At 37.2% G+C, this 23,060-nt stretch overlaps 2 protein-coding genes across 6 annotated transcripts; both read right to left on the bottom strand.

Moving 5' to 3' along the window:
* Positions 1–287: 287 nt before the first annotated feature.
* LOC137941586 (transcription factor BIM2-like) lies at positions 288–8,532 on the bottom strand. 5 transcript variants are annotated; one of them, XM_068787061.1, is made up of 9 exons: positions 8,421–8,532; positions 8,225–8,316; positions 4,379–4,472; positions 4,126–4,245; positions 3,318–3,423; positions 2,605–2,674; positions 1,767–2,197; positions 995–1,121; positions 288–803 (listed from the first exon to the last, which is right to left on the bottom strand). In XM_068787061.1, the coding sequence occupies exons 4-9, from the start codon at positions 4,154–4,156 to the stop codon at positions 693–695; spliced, it is 876 nt and encodes a 291-aa protein (XP_068643162.1). In that variant the 5' UTR covers positions 4,157–4,245; positions 4,379–4,472; positions 8,225–8,316; positions 8,421–8,532; the 3' UTR covers positions 288–692. The 5 variants fall into 5 exon arrangements, with proteins under 5 accessions (XP_068643162.1, XP_068643161.1, XP_068643163.1 ...); XM_068787060.1 differs by having other exon boundaries at positions 4,379–4,469; XM_068787062.1 differs by having other exon boundaries at positions 4,379–4,469; positions 8,225–8,313.
* Positions 8,533–9,602: 1,070 nt separating this feature from the next.
* On the bottom strand, positions 9,603–23,060 carry LOC137942214 (transcription factor BIM2-like). Its single transcript, XM_068787917.1, has 12 exons — positions 22,710–23,060; positions 21,965–22,539; positions 21,779–21,859; positions 19,804–20,154; positions 13,915–14,008; positions 13,643–13,779; positions 12,813–12,921; positions 12,001–12,070; positions 11,814–11,909; positions 11,156–11,586; positions 10,303–10,429; positions 9,603–10,044 (listed from the first exon to the last, which is right to left on the bottom strand). Exons 2-12 carry the CDS (start codon positions 21,999–22,001, stop codon positions 9,934–9,936), a joined length of 1,644 nt encoding a protein of 547 aa, XP_068644018.1. The 5' UTR covers positions 22,002–22,539; positions 22,710–23,060; the 3' UTR covers positions 9,603–9,933.

The following is a 23,060-nucleotide window of genomic DNA, read 5'->3' as shown; positions in this document are numbered from 1 at the left end:
TTCAGAAAACCAACGACCCAGGAAGAAACTGCTTCGGATTAGATCCGGTTCAACAGGCAAGTTTAGTCCGGCTTTTATAACACAAAATAAATTTAGGATATTTCTACTACCAAGTTTACTGATCCAACCGGATGGTCGATATTAATATCATTTGTTTATTACCCACATCCAAAACTTGACTATAATATGAAAATCGAAATGATCATATTTTAAATGTAACCTTCACTTAATGCTTTTTATTAAAATTAGAAAAATATATTCGAAATTTAAGTTCCATTTGAAACATATAGGAAGCCCTGAACAAGTTTACACATTATCACCTCACCCCACATACAAAAAAAAAAAAAAAAACAGAACATATTCAGAGGCATGGCCAAGTCAAAGAGAGAAAAGTCTGGAACCCGAGCGGCTCTCTGCCATTCGCATAAGCTTATAATATGCAGCGAACACAAACTTCTCGTATGAAAGGAAGCCTTTAAAAACATGAGCAGCTTCTCTATTTTTCATGGAAGCTTCTGTACAAATGGAAAAAGGAAAGATACAAATAAAAGAATACCTAATGCTTTGAAATCCAGCTTTACTGCCAAAGCGTAAACCCCAACATTTACACTGGACGGAGAGTTTATCAACAAGGCTGAAACAGGAATAATATAATCGAAGGAGACGGGAAAAAACAATAGAGATTGAAAAAGTCACTTATTATCCAGTCTGAGTCTCTTTTGAGCAGGATCTGAATCCTCACCACTGCTCGCTACCCTTGAATGTGCCATAGCCCGCGTACAAGACGATGGGTCCTCTTGATCCTAAAATGAACGGAAGGAAAAATAACACTACTCAAAAAATGTTTCTTTCGTGGGGAAGTACCAGCCATGAAATTTCCATACAGAAACATTGCTAACTGGAAAGAAACTAATACAGTTCGTTCAAAAGGAAGTTCACTCCAAAGTCGTGATTATCATGGCAAATACCTTGAACCCACCCAAAAGACACTTACCTTAGCACTAGATGTGGTAGCATAAGGTCTACTAGCCCGCTTGCCAAGATCTATCTGAAGAGAGAAGCTAGCTCGTGACAAGTCCATGCCGGAGTTCTGCAGAGCTTGAGATAGAGAACTGAATAACCTGTTTCACAGCACGTGAACAATCTATGAGCAAGAAATGACTGATTGAAACTAGGAACAGAATCTTGTAATAAAAATAAGAATACATATTATTTTTAGACAATTTATGCTTTATGGTGTTAAATATTACACGGGAAAAGCACATTTACATTAAAATGGAGATGATAGTAAATACAAATGTAGCAATATGAGTGTTGAGTTAGGTGCGTAGCAAAACTATGAAAGACCAAATGAGAAATAGACTTAAGGAAGAGCAGCAACTAGAAACAAAGATGAGACAATGTCCAAAGGAGGCCTAATAATAATTGCAGTTTATCATTATCAATTCATCCTAAAACAGCTGAAAATTATATCAATAGCAGTGGTCAGAAATACCTGAACTAAAAGTTAAGGAAGAAGTTTGCTAACAATAGAGCAGAATGGAGGAAGAGGATCTCAATATATGTTAGAGCTACTTAATAATGATGCCGATGATGACAAATGAAGTTAACAATGGAGTTTTTCTCTTGCTTTCTAAGTCTTCCTGGAAAGTTCATAATAGCACAGGTAGACTTTCAAAAAAGACCAAGATATTTGAACTGCTTCCAAAATCAATGTAAATACACAAATGCACGGCAAAATAAAAGGTAAAACACAGCAGTCTCACCCTTGACTATGAATCCCAGACATGCGAATCGTGCCTCCTTCAATTGTCATCTCTTCTTGTTCCGTGGAATCACTCTCAGCTGAGCTCGGTCTCAGCCATTGATGCGCAATACTCTCAGCATCGGACATCAGTCTTTGGGAAGGTTGAGCAAGCCCGCCACCACTCCTTACAACTGGAGGGAACAATGTCTGCTGTAAAGGAATAGAAACACCCTTGCATCCAAAGCCTGTGGGATGATGATCTATTGTTTTGTACGGTGGGACTGTGCCAATGTCATATTCCAGAGGATTTTGTTCAGCTGCAAGCATTGCTAGAGAGACAGCAACACTGTTGTCATCAAACTTCCCTGTGAACATCAACCCAGGACCAGACCCATTTTTCATAACACAAGCACGGTCGGGTATATTCGCTCCTGGTCCTTGGTTGTGCTTCTGTTTCAAGAGAAAATAAACAGAGAGAATATCAGATCCAGTTTTATCATGCCCTTCATAACCAGCAACACAGCTAAGAGGGTGAGAGAGAGAGAGAAAGAGAGAGAGAGGAGGGGGGGAGTTAAAATGGTACCAAGTGCATTGTGAGATTTTTCTCTAGTAAGCAGACTAAATATCTTCTAAGGCACACGAAACATAGAGAAATGCACTAGTTGTTTACCCCTGGCATCAGTTTCATGCTCTCATGGTTCCACCCTGGGAAAGGGGTCTCATACTTGTGGACTTTCTCTTGTAAACATTGAATGTGTTCAATTATCTTCCCATGAGATGAAGATTAAAAACATTCAGGAAAAGACAGACATTATGGTAAAGTCAGTATACAATATGCATCTTGGAACATATTCTACCTCTAGAAGGAAAGATGCCTTATCTCTTTTTTTATCACTACGGGGTACGAGTCCTCTCAATATCTGAAATCTGTCATACAAATCAAATAAAGGTAAAGTCAATGTACACGTGGCAAGTGCTCAGCTTTTATGAGGATTGCACAAGAATCTTTAATATTTTTTGAAAAAGAAAATTTAATTTTGTAAATCTCAACAAAACTAGAACATGGAATCAGGTATCAGTCAAAGGGCAATGAGACCATGATCGGGAATGATTCTAGAGCAACAGAACGCCACAAATGTCACCTAATTAAAATTTTGGCTAGTCAAACCAAAAGCATGATCTTAACAGAAATTGAATGCAGGAGCATGAAACGGCAGCTTTAAAACCATGTTCACCAACACCTCAGCAGTACCAGAATAAAATTAAAACAGAACACATGAAAAAAACTATACAGTATAAACCCACAGATATAGTAGAATACAACCTAATACGCAAACATTGTAAAATATCAGATCTATGTGCCAACACCGCAAAATGTAAAAATTAATGCAGGTTTCATCATCGAAAACTACAAATCCTTATTTTCTTTTATCCTCTATCACCATACATGTGAAAATGATGAGAAGCTTTTATTTTAGGAGATACTGAATTTTCTATGTACAATATTCCTGAGACACCGCACTCAGTCAAACAGGCCAGAAACAAACTTGATGTACTTCAAGTTTTATACCTATCATTGATTTTGCTCCTCCTCTGCTCCGTCGCAGAATGCTTTGACCTTGGTGTGGCAATCTTCTGCTCATTTCCTTTGCCACCAACTTGTAACCCCATGTCTCCTGCAGGAGCCAAGATGCATGGAATAAGAAAAATGTTTAACACACTAGAAGTGTAAAAGGTGACAAAGTAATCTCTCCCTCTCCGATGAGGGAAGTATACATATTATCATTTTTATAGATGCAAGTAGACATATATCATTACCATAAATAGAATAAGACAAGTAAAATTGAAAACATAAAAAGCATTTAAGGGATTTAAGAAAAATACGCATTACATCTGTCAGGGATAGAGATGCACCTGATACATTTCATAATGGATAGTTTTAAAAATATTATTAAACAATATAAATGAAATACAAACAATGAGAGCAAGAGGTAGAGAGAGAGTAAAGTGACAGCATTTCACTGACGGTTATGCAGGTATGCATAGATAAGATGTGTGAGGAGAATAAGCATGTGGCATCATCTGATTGATCACCCAGTCAATATTCATGGCTTCCTCGGTCAACATATAACTAGACAACACCGAGAAAAGAGGGTATCCTCTAACGTGACCCATAAGAGGGCTTAGCTGAGTCAAGATTGGTCCTCCCACACGAAAGGATGAACAACTTAAACCTAAAACGAAGCAAGTTAAGTATTCTCTAGACACAGCAGAAGTTGAGCTCCTCCCAAAGACATTGATGAGCGTTTCAACTGAAAATTCCAACTAAAGGCCAGTTACTCAAATCAATACAATCATTAGTAGACCTAGTATAATACCTTTCTGAGAAGAGGTCTCCTTCATCATCATCTTCCTCTTTGGGAAGATCACTCCTAGCCGATTTCAACATCTCTATGAGGCCATGGTTTTTTAGCCTACCTCCTTGGTGTTGATGTTGCCTATAGAGAAGGTAAAGCTGAAAAAAACCCTTGAATTCTACCAAAAAATGACACAGCAAAAATAAAAAACAGTAACATCCCCATTAGGTACATATGGCAACCTAAAGAAGATAAGGGAGAGAAAGACACCAACTTGGTTGATGAGAAAGAGACTACGTGGCCACTGCTACGTGACACAAAGGCAAGACTTTCCAACAACCACTGCCCTAATTTCTCCACTGGCTCTGCTAAAAGCAGGAAATGAGATAATAATAAATGCCTCCAGAAAGCTTTAATTAAACAATCAGATAATCAGCTCCACTTTGCCAACCCACCGAACCTGCTTCTTTAGCTTAAAAAATAGATTACACGATGAACAAAACAGATTTAAACATATAGCTGCTCATATCATCAGATCATTTGTGTTTCAATATTTGGTTGGTCACTAGAGCAGCTCTGCAACTTATTTAATCTCCACAATCAAATAATAACCTACTGGACTTTGTTCTTGGTTATAAAGTTACATTACTTTGGTGCTGGCATTTTAGGAGAACTCACAGAAATTCTTACATATGGCACTAAAATCAAGTACATGATTTCTTTGAATACACTAAGCTTTCTTTGTACCCTCTTCTCTTTAGTGCCTCATTTCACTAGCATCCCTGTGTCATCAAAAGTCTCCAATCAGGGGTGGATGTCTGCATATCAAGTAAAATGTCGTGGATTTTCTAAGGGGTAATTGGCAAGGTGATATGTTCTCCGATATAAAGTAACATTAGTAACATTACACCTGATAGACGTTTACGTACTGTCATTTTGAAATGTCTTAGTTCACATTCACTTCTTTGTGAAATACAGGTTTATTGCAAGCTTTATGCATATTTTCAGAGGATTCACCAACTTCAGCATGCTCTCTAATTGAGCCATTCTATATTGGTTTTACTCACAACAACTATATATTCCATTTTTTGGTCCACTGTTTTTCACTCCAGAAGATTTTCCAATGGAGCCATGAACAGAAGGTAAAAGAGAGAGAAGCGGTGAAGATGAAAAGATTTCAAGAGTAAAGATTTTCAAAGAGTTTTGCGGGCTTCAGTGATTCATGGCAAACTGAAAAAAATTCAGGTCGTTTTAAGGGAGAATATTGCATCTTTACATTCCAGAAATTTTTTTGGTAGAATACTTTACATTCCAGAATTCAATAAAACAGAAACATTATAGTGAAACTATTAACACAACCGCATCAGTCAGTGGTAATACAGAAGAAGAACCAAAGTCAAATTATGTTAAAGTCGGTCTTCAAAACTAAATTTCATATATGTTTCATTCATCTAAAGGAACAAACATTGAAACTACTCTTAGGCCTTTATGCACAGACCATCTCGAGTGTATAATTTTCCATTTTCTTCATCCACTGATACTGACTACAACAATATGACTCAAGGGAATGAACTCAAATATGTGCCAAATCCATTTTAAAATTTAAAACAGCAAATTTCTTAAGTATAATATCAAATCTTTTGTAAACTTTGTTAAAAAAACTCGTGAGAGTATTTTGCTAAAATTCTCTTAATTCATACTTTATAGCAAATGCGATGCTATTTAAATCCCATTTCACATTTAACAGAAACTTTTCGGTTACACAGCTAAAACTATATAAAAATGTACCCATCTAATGCATATTGACTATTAATTGAAGCGCTTGAATTACTTACCATAGAAAGTTACTTCTCATCTAAGTATCTAGAATGCTGCATTTTGACAGCCTACAACTGTTTTAAAAAAAAGACCCCATGAGACCATTGAGTTGCAACCAAAGTCTTGATGTGTTTAAAATTGAAGAAGCTGCCAACTGTCCTGCAAAATCTTACCGAAAGTACACTTATGCACACATGCAGGTTGACTCAAACATGAATATGATGTAAGAGTAAAGAGTTATTTAGTTGCGTCACACCAATCACAAAAATCCATAAGCATGCACCGTGTGACACATCCTGCCATCTGATACGGATTAATAATCTGCCTTATATCGCTTTCCAAAATAAATTAATCTGCCTTATATGGGCTATACATTCTACATATTCTATACACAAACTATGCATGTGACAACACCTATCAGGCCATGGCCAAACAACTCCAGAGTCTAGGTTTAGCAACCAAGATCTCTACACTGCTTCAAGTAGGGATGGCAATTTTATTATCTGACTATTTGTCTAACAGTCCTTACCCAATTAAAGATTAAAGCAATTTTACCCTTGCATCCATTTACCATGTATTAAATGGAAAGGATATGGATAACAGTTATTTCATACCTGATTACCAGATTACCCAGAAAATATTTATAAATAGTTTTATAATTTAAATTTTAGTAATATGAAAGCTTACAAAAGCTTAACATTCTCTCCCTATTCCCTAAACCAGTCTCATTATCCTCCTTGTCTATATTTTTCTTTTCAATATCTAAAACCAAGATCCAGAAGAAAAAAGGAGGAAGGCCCCACCCCCTTTGACCATTCTCTTTTATAAATATTAGTAGAAAAATATTACTAGGTGGAGCAAGGCAGCATGGCCCCTCCCCATTTTCTCTGATCTTTATATAAATATATATGTATTAACTATCTTGTGTTATTGACGTTACTTACATTTATGATTATTTTAACTTTTAGAATAATTTATTACAATCTTTTGTTTTATCCATTTATTTTCCCATTTACCCGCCTACCTGAGGGTAATCGAGTAAGCAAATGGATAATGGAATAGCTTCTTCCATCTCAGCCAAAAAGGGTAACAAAATAAGTATAAATTAAACTGAACAGGTAACGAAATACCCAAGTTTTAAGATTGGGATACTATCCGAAAATAGTAAAGAGTTGCTAATACATGTGGTAACAAAGAGGCTAATTCCCTCCAATCATATGGAGAAGATGAATTGGACCCATTTTTTATGCAAATGGTGCCCCTCATCTTCTCCATGTGATTGGAGGGGACCACCCCAAGCTAGTACTTATGTACTAAGTAGATCTACCCCATCCACATCTAGATTTAATCTGACAGAGCAGGTCTATCTGGCCATATTTTATATAGTTATCATCTTATATATGTTATAAAAACGGACTTGATCACCTAGGTGACCAGGTCCAGGTCAGACCAGTTCAACAGGTTGGACCGCCGGTTGAACCAATGCTGACATCATAAATACATATTTATTTTTAAAAATACTAACATACATAAAAAATCTTTAAAAATTCTAAAAATATAGTTAACTTAAAACCTCAAAAAATGTATATTGAGGCTGGATTTCAATTTATATAATCTAACTTCAGCATAACTTAAGTCCACAACTATGCATTCATTCTCCACATCCTTCCATATACTACGGGCCCTATGTTTAAATGCTAGCTTAACATTTTAGTAGTAAGTCGAACTATTGGTTGGTAGGCCCACATGCAGTGAAATTCAATAAGCTCAATGCAGTAGAAAAATAAAGTGCCACTGAAATTAAGTTAAAGTAGCTGTACTTCTTTCGAAGTCACTGCCTTCATCCACCTTACAAATTTAACAAAGTTAAATAAGTAACTGAAATGAAAAAGAAAGACATCAAAAAATCCGAGAAGGACGCATAATTTGTCTGCACATCAATACGTAACATCAGAGATATCTATACCGAGGACAATAATTTGTTGGCCCCAAATGGAGCAAGAAGACATTGTAGGATCAAAATTAAGTGACACTGCTCACTCGATTTGTACTCAATTAGTAAACCATTCTATTGACAGAAATAACTTGACATAGATTGAAAAAAACAAACTTTTTTTTTCTTTGAGAAGATTGAAAAAATATGAACGTACGGAATAGGATAAGAGGGCTGCTAAGAGGGGCTATCGAAGATAAGGAACGATTGCAAGCTTGAAATTTAGTCGTATTCAAACACCGGAGGCCCTAAAATATCTAATAATACTGAGATTAAAAAGAAGAGTACGAAGAAAAGTGAAGAACTTACAGGAAAATGGAGAGACTGGTCGTCGTAAACCCTCTAATCTTTACCGAAGATCCAATACTGACTGGTGACTTTGAGTCTTCCTCTAAGCTCTTCTGAGATGGTTATTTAGGGAATATTTGAGTCAAATAGGTGAAATCAGTCAGCTCCAAGAAAATAAAAACGAAAGGGGGAAAACGAGAGAACAGATATCACTTACATGATGATAAAAAATTTCGTCGGAAGTCTATCATGAACGTCCTTAGTCTCCGAGGAGCCCACCGGAGTTGCAGATTGTCGCCGGGATGTTCCGAGATTTCCGAGGAGGAAGGAAAAAAAAGAAAAGAAACGTGACCTAACTAGCCCTGGTCCCGATGCCCTTCATTTGGAGTTTTTTTTGTTTTTTCCCTCGTGAAGACCGGTCCGACAGACCCGCTGGGTTACAGGGTTTGGCAGTTTAAAAGCTTAACCCGGCCTGGAAAGCCGTTTTTCAGGGTCATCGAGTTCTGCCAACTTTTAATAGTGTGTAATAGATTTTTATATTTTGTTCAAACCATAAGATAAATTTTATAATTTTAAATATATTATATATATAATACTAATATCCAATAATTATCAAGTTTTCTTTTATTCTGAATAGTTCATACTACTTTACCCTATTCCATTACGTCTCTATGATACGTCTCTGCTTCCACATAGATTAAAGTTTTTATTTTTCTCTGATATTTCGGACCCTAAACACTAGAGGAAGGGGCATAACCGCCAACCACTCCATCTCTTTTGTCAAAGGTTGGGGAGGAACCCTTCCTGTCTAGGCGTCAACGGTAAGGAGATTTGCACTAGAAATAGAGGGGAGGGGTGGCCTTAATCCCCCCATAGCGTAAAAGAGAGTTTGGACTGCCAACCCTTACCTATATCTTAGAAACCATACAGGAGAGATCTCCTATCTAACCTGGCATTGCAAGAAGATGAGAGGCAAGGGATCTATTCCTCTTCACATAACCGTAAGAGAAGGGACAATCACCTTCCACAAATCAGAGAAGCGTCTCCCTTGATCCTGTTATTTTTTATTTTTTATATATATATATATATATTCTACCAGAACATCTGACAATCAAACTTATTGCCCTGACCCAGTTTCCACTGATCCTTGCCACCATACTGGATGGTCCATGTTAATACCATTGATAAGTTTTGTTACCCATATACCGAAAATCGAAATGATCATATTTAATATGAGAACAGCAACCAAGATCATATTTTAAAAAAATAACTTAATTTTAAAAAGGTAAAAAAAAACTGCACTTAATGGTTTTTTTTATTAGAATTGAGAAAACCGTATTCAAAATTTAAGTCTCATTCCCTCCACATAAAAAAAAAAAAAAATGCACAAATCCAGACGCACGGCCAAGTCAGATCAAAGTCAAAGCAAAGTCTAGACCGGAGTGGCTCTCCACCAGTCACATAAGCTTATTATATGCAGCGAAGACAGAAGCTTCTTGTATGAAAGGAAGCCTTTGAAACATGAGCAGCTTCACTATTTTTCATGGAAGCTTCTGTGCAAAAGGAAAAAGGAAAGATACAAATAAAAGAATACCTAATGCTTTGAAATCCAGATTTACTGCCAAAGCATAAACCCCAACATTTACACTGGACGGAGAGTTTATCAACCAGGCAGGAACAAGAATAATATAATCAAAGGCGACTGGAAAAATCAATAGAAATTGAAAAACTCAGCTATTATCCAGTCGGAATCTCTTTTGAGCAGGATCTGAATCCTCACCACTGCTCGCTACCCTTGAATGTGCCATAGCGCGTGTACTGGATGATGGGTCCTCTTGATCCTAAAATGAATGGTAGGAATAATGATACTAGTCAATAAATGTTTCTTTTGTGGAGAAGTACGGGTCATGAAATTTCCAAATAGAAACATCGCTAAAGGCACGGAAAGAACAATTAACTAATACAGTTCGTTCAAAAAGATATTCAATACGGTGACAGGCAAGTTCACTCCAAAGTCATGATAATCATTTCCGTATGATTCTTACCAAAATGCAGTGTGTATGAACATTGCGAGTACCTTGAACCCAAAAAGACATTACCTTCGCACTAGATGTGGTAGTGGAAGGTCGACTACCACGCTTGCCAATATCTATCTGAAGAGAGAAGTTGGCTTGTGATAAGTCTATGCCGGAGTTCTGCAGAGCTTGAGTTAGAGAACTGAATAACCTGTTTTACAGCATGACAACAATCTATGAGCAACAAATGCTTATTGAAACTTGGAACGCAATCTTGCAATAAAAATAACAATACATATTATTTTTCTACAAAAAATCTCTCGTCTCTAACAAAGGTAAACTTTTAGACACTTTATACTTCATGGTGTTAAATTTTAGACAGGAAAAGCACATTTTACATTAAAATGGAGATCATAATTAAATACAATAATAGCAATATGAGTATTGAGTTAGGTGTATAGCAAAACTATGAAAGACCAAATGAGGAATAGACTAAGGAACACTTCGGGAGCAGCATCTAGAAACAAAGATGAGTCAATTTCTAATACTCTAACAATGTCCAAAGGAGGCCTATAGCAATTGCACTTTATCCTTATCAATTCATCCTAAAACAGCTGAAAATGATATGAATAGCAGTGGTCAGAAATACCTGAACTAAAGTTAAGGAAAAAGCTTGCCAAATATAGAGCAGAATGGAGGAAGAGGATTCATATAGATGATAGGAATATATCATAGAGCTACTTCATAATGATGATATTGGCGACATAGATGAAGTTAAAAATCTAGTTTTTATCTTCTTGATTTCTAAGTCATCCTGGAAAGCTCATAATAGGATAGGTAGACTTTCAAAAAAAACCAAGATATTTGAACTGCTTCCAAAATCAATGTACATACACAAACGCATGGCAAAAGAAAATGTCAAACACAGCATTCTCACCCTTGACTATGAACCCCAGACATGCGAATCGTTCCTCCTGCAATTGTCATCTCCTCTTGTTCGGTGGTGTCACTTTCAGCTGAGTTCGGTCTCAACCACTGATGCGCCATACTCTCAGCATCGGACATCAGTCTTTGGGAAGGTTGGGCAAGCCCACCACCACTCCTTACAACTGGAGGGAACAATTTCTGTTGCAAATGAATAGAAACACCCTTGCTTCCCAAGCCTGTAGGATGATTATCCATTGGTTTGTGTGGTGGGACTGTACCAATATCAGATTCCATAGGATTTTGTGCAGCTGCAAGCATTGCTGGAGAGACAGCAAAGCTATTGTCATCAAACTTCCCCGTTAACATCAACCCAGGATCAGACCCATTTTTCATAACACAAGCATGGTCAGGTATATTCTCTCCTGGTCCTTGGTTGTGTTTCTGTTTCAAGAGAAAATGAATAGAGGGATTATCAGATCCTGTTTCATTATGCCCTTCATAACCAGCAACACAACTAACTGGGTGGAAGTGCGGGTGGGGAGGCTTGGGGGTTTAAAAAGGTAGCAAGTGGTGTGTGAGACACTGCCCTGAAAAGCAGATAATAGCAGAACAATTTTGAAACATCTACTAAGGTACATGAAACATAGGGAAATGCACTAGCTGTTTACCCATGGCATCAGTTTCATGCTCTCATGGTTCCACCCTGGGAATGCGGTCTCATACTTGTGAACTTTCTCTTGCAAAAATTGAATGTGTTCAATTACCTGTCCACGAGATGAGGATTGAAAATATTCAGGAAAATACAGATATTATGGTAAAGTCAGTATACAACATGCATCTTGGAACAAATTCTACCTCTAGAAGGAAAGATGCCTTATCTCTTTTCTGATCACTTTGAGGTATGAGTCCTCTCAATATCTGAAATCTGTCATACAAATTAAATTAAGGTAAAATGTGCACACGGAAAGTGCTCAGCTTGTATTAATATTTTTTGAAAAAGAGAAATTAATTTTTTAATCTCAACAAATCAATTACTTGAACATGGAATCAGGTATAAGCCATAGGGACCAATGAGACCATGGTCGGGAATGATTCTAGAGGAACAGAACACCAGACACATCACACAAAACCTCTTTACAATTCAAAGACTACATATAATAAAAGCACAGAAAAAAAAGCATGATCTTAAGAGAAATTAGCTGCAGGAGGATGAACCATGTCCACCAACATCTCAGCAATACAAGAAATAAACAAAGAAAGATAATATGAGAAAACCATATAGTATAAACCCACAGAATTTGTAGACTACACCTTAACATGCAAACATTGTAAAATATCAGACCTACGTGCCAACACTGCAAACGAATTAATGCAGGCTTCCTCATCAAAACTTACAGATCCTTATTTTCTTTATCCTCTATCAGTTTTTTTTTTTTATGAAAGTGCGTATATTAATTTATCCTCTATCAGTTAATTATGCATAAGTAATGGAATTGATAGAGAGGACTTATTGTCTATCACCATACAAGTGAAAATGGTGAGAAGCTTTTGTTTTCAGAGATACTAATTTTCTATGAATGCTTGCTGAGGCGGCAGTCAGTCAGACAGGCAAGAAACTAACTTAATGTACTTCAAGTTTTATACCTGTCATTGAAACAAAAGCATACCTATCATTGATTTTGCTCCTTCTCCTCTGCTCCGTTGCAGAATGCTTTGACCTTGGTGTTGCGATATTCCGATCATTTCCTTTGCCATCAACTTTCAACCCCACATCTCCTGCAAGAGCCGAAATGCATGAAACTAAAAGAAAATGTTTAACACATTAGAAGAGTAAAAGGAGATGCAAGTAGGCTCTCTCTCTCTCTTCCGCGAGGGAAGTATTCATATGATCATTTTATAGAGGCAAGAACCATATATCGTCAGCTTAAATAGAATAAGACAAGTAAAAATGAAAATGTAAAAAGAATTGAAAGAGATTTAAGAAAATACAGCATTACATCACATGATAATTTTTTTTTTTTTTAAATGAGACCTGATAAATTTAATAACTCAGTTTTTAAAATATTATTAAACTATAGAAATGAAATAAAAACAACGAGAGAAAGTGGCAGAGAGAGTAAAGTGACAGCATTTCAGTGAAGGCTGCACAGGTATGCATTGATAAGATGCGAGAGGAGAACAAGCATGTGGCATCATTGGGTTGATCACCTAGCTGAAATTTATGGCTTCCTCTATCAACATATATATAGACACAAGTGGGAAAAGGAGGGTCTCATCTAATGTGCCTGGACGAGGGCTTAGTTGAGTCAAGAGATGGCCTCCAACAAATACTAAAAGGGTGGCCAACTAACACCCAATATGGAGCATCTTAGGTACTCTCTCAATTCTGCAAAAGTTGAGCTCCTCCCAAAAACATTGAAGCGCTTCTCAACTGGAAATTTGAACTAAGGGCCACTTGCTCACATCAATACGGTGATCAGTAGAGCTAGTATAATACCTTGCTGAGAAGAGGTCTCCTTCTTCATGTAATCTTCTTCTTCATCCTCTTCCTCTTCGGGAAGATCACTCCTTGGTGATATCATCATTTCCATGAAGCCATGGTTTTTCTGCCTCCCTCCTTCTTCTTCTTGTTGCCTGTACAGAAGGTAAAGCAGAAAACCCCATGAATTCTACCAGAAAGCGAAAGGGTACATGACAACAATCAAAACCCTAACATCCCAATTAGGAATGTAAGGAACCCTGAGAAATAAGGGAGAGAAAGTCACCAACTTGGATGATGAGAAAGAGCTTAAGCTGCCACCATTTCGTGAGACAAAGGAGGAAGGCCTTTCCAACAACCACTGCCCTAATTTCTCCGTTGGCTCTGCAAAAAGCAGGAAAAGAGATGATAATAAATGCCACTAGAAAACTTCATTTGCTTTAACCTGCACACTGAAATCTCCAGTCTGGAGACTCTGGACGAGGTTCTCAAACAGAGGTGCGCTTAGAGCCTAGTCCAAAGACTCCAGACTCCAGACTCCAGACTCCAGAGTATAGAGTCCAGATATGAAATATCCCGCTGACAACTTTACCAGCTCAAGTTTGGGGACATGTGAAATCATGTGCACAGAGCGTGAGTTCACATGACTAGGCAATTTCGTAGCAAAATGCATAAATAAATCACACCGAGTAAATGAAGGATTAGGAGAACCCAAGAAGTGGAAACTGGAATAAGTATTCCTTTTTTTAGTTAATCACTTTAGTATTTTTTTTTGAAAATGTTTTTTTCAACTTTCTGAAAAACTCACTATAGACATGCGCACACACACGCACATGCGCACACACATAGGCACGAGTGGCAGACACACACACACATGCACACATGCGTTCACACAGACAAAGACACATAAAAACACATAGAGAAAGTCCTATCAAACAATATCACAAGATATCATAAATTTCTCCTGAAAAACAAACAAAAGCTTTTCCACAAATTTTGAAAGTATAATAACTTTGCAATGATACAAAATCAATGAGTAGCCAAATAATCTTGCCAAAGAAATTTTCCCTTGACAAAAGACTGATTAGTATTAAAAAAATGCTGACATCTTTTCATTTACTTCAAGGATGGGACCCCTTACGTGAGACAAAGACAATATCATTTTCTGGCATTATTCTGACAGCTCCTTGTACAACATCAAAACTAGATATTCCTGCAACATCTTACATTAAAAATCTTTCATGGAAACCATTTACATATTTGGGAACTAACTTTATTTGCACCTGCAAGTAATATAATTTACTTAATGGGGTTTAGACATTTCATTTGGGTTGATACTGCAAAAAAATTATACTAATAACATACATTGTCTTTTGGCAGTCCATTTATAAAGGAAATTGAAGCTCAGATGCCTTTCTCCCTAAAATTAATTATGGAACTTGGAAACACACCTTTCTCCAGAAGACTGAAAATCAGAATTACTATTAAACATCAGAGATTCAAACACTAACTTAATTTTTTTTAGAAGGTGGGATTCAAGCAAAGAAAGGATTTTGTCAGATTTTGAAACATATTAAGTTCCAAGGAATCCAAAGCAGATTATCAAGTCACGCATCGCAAGTATCTATCTTTCGTATCAAACACCTATTTATCAAATGTTTACAGCCCAGCTGCACCAAAGACTGTGAATATAATTTGTCCAGAGCACCAAAACTATGACACTTACCGTGCTCAATGCAGTATTAATCATCCACTTCATCACACCTCTATGAATAGGAAGTACAATTAATATTACTGTCCAAATAACTTGAATATCTAAATTGAATAAAATTCAATTTTACATGTTTGATACTTCATGACACTGATCTCAAAAGGCATAATTGTAACTGTTTCGCATACCATATAAAAATGTGGGAAAAACAATGTCTATCTTACCTGCACCTAATTAGATTTGATTAGATATATACAAATCTAGACAATAATTTTTTAGCATTTTCAAGAAACCGCACTAACAGTTCACTCATGAGATGAGTTGTAATTCTCTTTTACCAGGGTAGAACAACGAGAATATAAAGTATTAATCAATCATGATTAAAAGTACCGATAGATAGATTTCCTGAGAGTCAATATAAGACAAAATCATGGGGCATGGTATACCTCATCACAATAATGTAGGACCTTTGCCCTAGTATTTCACTGCTAAAAAACCTAACTTCTACATAAATACACTCCATTCAACTAAGATTCGGTTTGTCAAATGTCTTTCTAAAGTTAGTCGAAACACATTATTACTTATAAAGATAGGTCAGACTTCAGAGCTCATATACAGTATTCAGATTAGTAAGGTCTAAGCTGCCTATAGAAGTAATATTCCGCCCAAGTGAAACTATCATACCCTAAAAACCCATAGATCCCAAGATCCAATGAAGGCTTGTGAGAAAAATTAATTCATCCTGTGAAAGGAGCATCCGCTGCCGCGCCTGTGCAGTTTTGACAGCGTATGAAGTCAGAAATAGCCAGGCTTTCTTAAGGGGATGTTATGGACATATGATGACTACCTGCAATTGCTTACAGATTTCTCTGTAGTTAGTCGCTAGCACAGATTGCTCCTGCTGCAGCAAATGAGATCACGACACTAACTATTCATGGACAAGCTTTCTTCATAATACCATAAAAAGAAAAGGAAAAACAGAAAACTTGTCACTCCCAAGTTCAGTGGGCACTAAGTACTTTTTGCATGATTGCATGATGTTAGAAAAACAGTTGCAGGGTAGTTTTGCCTTTTTATGTTAGCTGTGATCTCAAGAATGGGTGTTATATTGTTCTACATGTTTAGATCTATCTCTTGTTCAAGTTTGATGTAATTTGAGTATGTATAGTGGGAGATACAAGAAGTTAATTAAGTTTTTAAGTGTATAAGGGTATAAGGGTATAACTGTAATTATCCCTAAAGTTAGATTATTAAAGACCCCCAGCAAGAGTTCTTTCCAGACTCTCTTCTCTCATCTCTCTTTCCCCTCTTATTCCTCTTACTTCTTCTCTCTATACTCTTCAATCCTACACTGTTTCCTGGTATTAGAGCACACTATTTCTACTGGTAAGACAATGATTCAAAAGATACAAAAATTGATAGAGGGTACCAAGTTCCTTTAAGAACACCTTTCCAAAGGACAATATGAAGGTGAAAATCACTTACGTCAAGATTCGCAGACAAAGAGGATTCATGATCCGGTGTGAGAGATAGACCTGAGGCTTGGTGTTAAAACACAAGCCATTTGAGATATATCTACAATGGTTTCTCTGTAGTAGCACCAAATGAAGGACTAGTAATAGATGGAAACACATCTATGGTGGATGAAGTAAAAAGCGAAGTTTCACAAAAAAAGTCACATCTGCATATACAAAAGTCTTCTTAGTAGAATGACAGAAGCATTTATATCCCTTCTGAGTACGAGAATATCCCAAGAAAATACACTTTACTAAACAAGGAGACAATTTATCTTTGGAATAACCAAAGACATGTACAAAACAAACACATCCAAAAACATAAGGAGATAATGAAAATAGTGTGATAGACAGCATCAACACCTGTATAGGGATTTCATCTCCAAGAACAAAGGAAAGCATCTTGTTAATGAGAAAGCAGGCAGTAAAAATTGCATCACTCCAATACAATGTGGGTACATTCGTGTGTAATAACATAATTCGTGCCACTTCCAAGATATGGTGATTCTTACACTCAGCTACTCCATTTTGTTGTGGAGTAAAGACACAAGCTAACTAATGTGTAATACCATGACTTTGACAAAACAAATCAAATTTCTTATTCATAAATTCCAAACCATTATCAATGTGAAGTACACGAATAGAAGTATCAAACTGATTATTGATTTCACTATCAAAGTGTTGAAACACATCAAATACTTGAAGACTACTCGCATAGGAGATACACCAAAGTACATCGACTAAAATCATCAATAAATGAAAGAAAGTACTTATAACCAAAGATATTGAGCACAGGACAAGGACTCCAAATATCAGAATGAACAATGTCAAATAAGTGACTGTTTTGTCATTGTCATCTTGTACTATCCCTTCTCCTGTGCAGGATTCTCTCGTCTCTTTAATGGAAGCAGGCCATGGATGTTGTAATGGAGGCCCTACTGGACAAAGGTACCTGGACATTGTGTGACTTACCTCCTGGTACTACAGTGGTTGGATGTTGTTGGGTATATATTGTAAAGTATAAGGTGGATGGTCCATTGAGAGATAAAAATCTCGATTGGTAGTCAAAGGATACACTCACACTTATGGTGTGAATGCAGATATTGATTTTTGTGGTTGTGAACCAGGGGTGATCGTTGTTGCAACTTGATATTAAAAATACCTTCTTGTATGGTGACTTGGATAAAGAGGTTTATATAGAGTAACCTCCTAGGAATGTTGCTCAGGGGGAGACCGACAAAGTATGCACGAAGGCTATATATGGTCTCAAACAAAGCCCTCGAGTATGGTTTGTGAAATTTAGTCAGGTGGTTATATCTTTTGGCTTTTCTAGAAGTCACTATGACCATTCACTTTTTATCCTGAAGAGACCATTTGGTATTGTAATTTTGTTAGTATATGTGGATGATATTATCTTACTTGGTAGTGATATGACAAGCATTGAGAAGGCACATCTTGCTACACACCTTCAAATTAAAAATCAGGATTCCTTAAAAAGTATTTTATAGGCATTGAGGTGGCTAGAAGTAAGGTAGGCCTCATATTGACATAGAGGAAGTATGTCATTGATATATTGCAGGAGTATGGTTTGTTAGGTGCCAAAATAATGGAGACTCCAATGGTGGTTGAACATGATCTTCATGACGAACAGAGTAATGAACTCAATGACAAGAGAATATATTGCCGATTAGTTGGCAATCTGACATATGCCATAGTCACTTGCCGTAACATATCTTTTGTTGTTAGTGTTGTCAATCATTTTATGGATTGTCTTCGCAAGGTTCATCTGGAGGCTGCATAGAGAATATTAAGGTACTTAAAGGGGTCATCTGGAAAAGAGTTATTCTTTAAACCCCATGATCATTTAAAAATAGAAGCTTTCTTGGATGCAAATAATGTCAGGTCCAAACTTGACAGAAAGTCTACCACCGGTTATTGTGTGTTCATGGGAAGTAATTTGGTAAGCTGAAAGAGCAAAAAGCAAAACATTGTGACCCGATCCAGTGCTGAAGGGTAGTATAGAGCCATGACTCATACAGTCAGTGAATTGATGTGGGTGAGATTGGTGGTCAGAGAATTAATTCTACAGAGAGATGAGTTTATGACTATGTATTGTAACGATCAAGCAGCCATATTCATTGTAGGGAATCTAATATTTCATGAAAGAACTAAACATATTGAGGTAGATTATCACTTCATTCAAGACAAAGTGATGAAGAAGGAAGTTGTCACTCCCTATGTTCAATCTAGTGATCAAGTCGCAGACATGTTACTAAAGCTTTAGGAAAATGCAAAATTCGGTATTTCTGTAACAAGTTAGGACTAATGGATATTTATGTTCCACCTTCATGGGAAGTGTTAGAAAAACTGTTGAAGGGCAGTTTTGTCTTTTTTCATATTATTCTACATATTTAGCTCTACCTCTAGATCAAGTTTGATATAATTTGAGTATGTATAGTGGGAGATATATGGATTTAATTAAATTTAAGTATATAAGGGTATAATTATATTTATCCCTAAAGTTAAGTTATTAATGAAGATGGGTTCGAGCACAACCCCCAACGAGAGTTCTTTCCAGACTCTATTCTCTCATCTCTCTTTCCCCTCTTCTTCCTCTTACTTCTTCTCTCTATACTCTTCAATCTTACACACTTTTACATGATGTCTGTTAGTTTGGTACTAGTCTACAAAATGCATGTCACTTGTAACCAACCTAAAGAAATGATATGACTGTCCTACTCTTCAAGCTAGTAGATATAAAGGAACAATTAGTCGATACGAGCAACAATAATCCACGCTAGTCCTCCATCTGTATGCCCATACAAGATCTCAAATGGGACTTCAGAGCTATGGCTGGTCACATAGAAGCAGCTAATATTATGTGAAAAACTATTAAAGAAAATATTACGTTAGAAACTCCCATTCCTACAGATGAGTAAAAGATCGAGTTTTACCTCTTATAGGTTGCCCTCCCGCTTTATCCTTTCCCGCAGCCATCTCTTCCCATAGAGTAAATGCACCCCCGTTGTAGGGCTTGCAGCCATTGCTAACCCTGTTAGTTTCCATTTGTCTGTCGGTACTATTTACTTGAACAATGGGCAATATGGTTCTCTCGGGCTTTACAATTCCTCGGCCAAATTTGGAAATGTGGCTTATACTGTAAGTGCCAATTCCACCTGGCAGTACGTGCTCAACAGAAGGTGGCTTCTCTACATTCGTCAAGTCATTTGTGCCTTCCCCTGTGCCATTGTTTTTACCAACCCTTTCAAGCGGTCGAAGGAAATCGTGGGTTTTGAGATAAAAACCTGTAGAAATTCAGACAACTTTGCGTTAGAGCACTTCGCCAGAAACAAAACCAAATTCTATTAGCCATTTCTCCTCCAAGAATTCCGAATTCCTTTTCATAGTTGACTTTCATTGTGGTAATCCTTCTATTCTCATCCTTCTGGTGTCATGTATACAGGAGCTTTAACATTCTAAGACTTAAGGATTAGCTGCTGAGTTCGGAGTAAACCTTACTCCAAGCGCCCGTGTTCAGTTCCCAATCTCTAATTCATGTCGGTGAGTTCCAAATAAGGTAGCAGCCATACTAACCCAAATAAGGTAGCAGCCATAATAACCCTCCTACTTCAAAGCAATCAAATGGGTTATTTTTTATTAGTTCAACATTCACATGGACATTCCTACTGTCATGTACACACCGCCGGATCTTATAAGGAATAAATCTTCGTTACTTTTATGATCAGGAAAGATATGTCAAATTGTGGAGAGCTAAGCCATAGCTCGAAATGATTGAAAAAACTTACATCGGTTTTGTGTATTACATTAGTACATGCTTGTAATAAACAATTTTTGTTAAGAGAATGTACAACCTTACACATGAGATAAAATTAACCGCATATACTAGTCTTCTTGTATCACTTAGAAAGGCTGAATGGGACCCATTGACACAAGGGATAGGTCTCATTTGCCCTTTCCAAATTAGAGGGGACTAAATTTATTGTGCTCTATGGAACACACGTTGTGCTAAGTGCTGACTAATCCGTACTTACTTTTACCCCTATACAAAGCAACTTTGTACGCAAAACCTCTGACGTTATGAAGACCATTTCTCTGCTATGTAAGGAATGTGCTTATACAAACGTATGAATAACTTTGAGACTAAGAACTTCCTCGGACCTCTGGTGTTTGAAACTCATAAAACCAAAAACTCATTGAATCAACTCGCAATTTTAGTGACTCGAATTGGATTTGAAACTGCGCATTCGACTCTTCTCCTTCAACTGAGTCTCCCGCCCCGAGTTTGGCCCCCAGACTGACAAATCCCTATCTAACTCGAACAATTAGACGTGAAATTTTCATATATCAGAGTTGGGTTCGAAGTGAAGTGAAAAAACGCCCGCTAAAAAGCAGGGAAAAAAAGTAGAAGAAATCTGTGTATTACCAACAATATTGACGTCATACCTCATGAGGGACCAAACTCATGCCGAAGAGACAACAGAGAAACACTGAACAGTGATCTAATTGACATCGATTTTCCGTGGTTTCCAACACAAACATGAGGGTAGGTCCACCAAGGACAGCAACCTTTCGACGTCACAGTTATCCGCTCGACTTTGGATCAAAGACCCACAATAACCAACTATTCAATTAGACGCCATTCTAATGAGTGGCCCACTACCCAGCACGTGTGCCTATTGAAAATAGGATTTTTTGTCACAAAAATAAATAGCCAATATCCATAATTCCAAATTTAGAAATTAGGGGAACTAAGAAATTACTAATTTTTTTTTAATACTTGTTATTCTAGTTCTAATCGCAATCGATTTCTTCGAGTCAGCACTAAGAATGGAATCTTAACTAACAAAAAGAAAATCGATTAAAAAAATCAAAACGATTTGAAGCCAAAGGCGAACTTGAAAAACTTACCTTGAGAAGCCGGCGTCGGATCTTGATGCTGGATTGGAGACTCGGGGTATGGCGAAAGAAAATCATGCGTTGATTTTTTATCTGTTCACAAAATATCAGAGAAAACATCAAGTGTCTGATAGTTTTACACACGAAAAGATGAGCACATAATAACTGAGCTAATTCGTGATAGCGGTAATCGCATACCTTCTGTTCCAAAAGGTCGAGGTTGGGGAAGCTCCATCCAAAGAAAAGTTTTTCAATTTTCTCACTTTAACCTTTATTGCTTGTTATGAAAAATCGGAATCCAATTCCCAGGTGCCAAGTCTGAATTATCCTGTTACTCAAATCTGCAGTTTATTTTCTTCGCCAAAGAAAGGAAACGGAGGCTTCCAAGCTGTTCCTTCTCAATCCAAACCCAATTTCCGCTCAAGTTGACCACCTACCGGAACATCCAAATCCTTCGCGACACGGTTTCAGTGAAATCACTTCGAAATCCCGGTGCGGACCAACTCACTCGAACCTATCTCCTGCTTCTTCAAATTCTATCCGGTCGAGTCATTGCCAGAAAAGACGCCAGAATTGGCATAAACTTGAAGAAACTTGCAGGAACGCTACCGGAAGATGAGTTTTCATTTTTATTTTTTTAGTCTATCTGAAAAACAAAAGGCAGAAAACAGGAGACAACAGCATTTTATCTACTGCGATGAGATTCGTTACACTATAAGCTCTTGAAGACGACTCTGTACTCATACGTTTTCTCCTGCATAATACAACGAAAGCTGCAACGGAGGTCAAAAGAAACAAAATTCAAGATCAGAAATCACATAATTAGGATCATACACAAGGATTTCTGAAAGTTCAATTGCGAAAACTGCAGAACATTCTTTCAGAAATCCACCGCCTGAGTCACGTCAAAACCAGATCCACATGAAGAACACAGAACACATACCTTCGAAGTCGCACTCCAATAAACTCGGCCACGAATTTCTACTAAGATCCTCTTCTCCGTTCTAGCCACGAAAATTCAAAGCCGACAAAATTAGAACGGACAGCGTAACAGGAGACACCAGAGTTAAAAATGCTGGTGAGTTAGTCTCTAAATTTTCACAGAAATCTTTCTCTTTCCCTCTCTTCCGAGAAACAGAGCGGCGGAAGAGGAGACGGGTCGAAGGACTAGCAAAGATTACGATCTCTCTCCACTACTTATTCCGTTTTTTGTTATCCTTCTCAGTTCTCTCCATCTTTTCCGTTTCATAAAACCCCGTTCTATAAACGCCGTACCATAACGCGACGGCGTCAA

This window comes from Aristolochia californica, unplaced genomic scaffold, assembly GCF_029961685.1.
Source record: "Aristolochia californica isolate CCGP_79_NKW_82.1479 unplaced genomic scaffold, dmAriCali1.0.hap1 SCAF_9, whole genome shotgun sequence".
In the NCBI taxonomy this organism is placed as follows: Eukaryota; Viridiplantae; Streptophyta; class Magnoliopsida; order Piperales; family Aristolochiaceae; genus Aristolochia; species Aristolochia californica.
The sequence above is the reverse complement of the archived record's forward strand: the minus strand, read 5'-3'. Positions and strand labels throughout refer to the sequence as shown.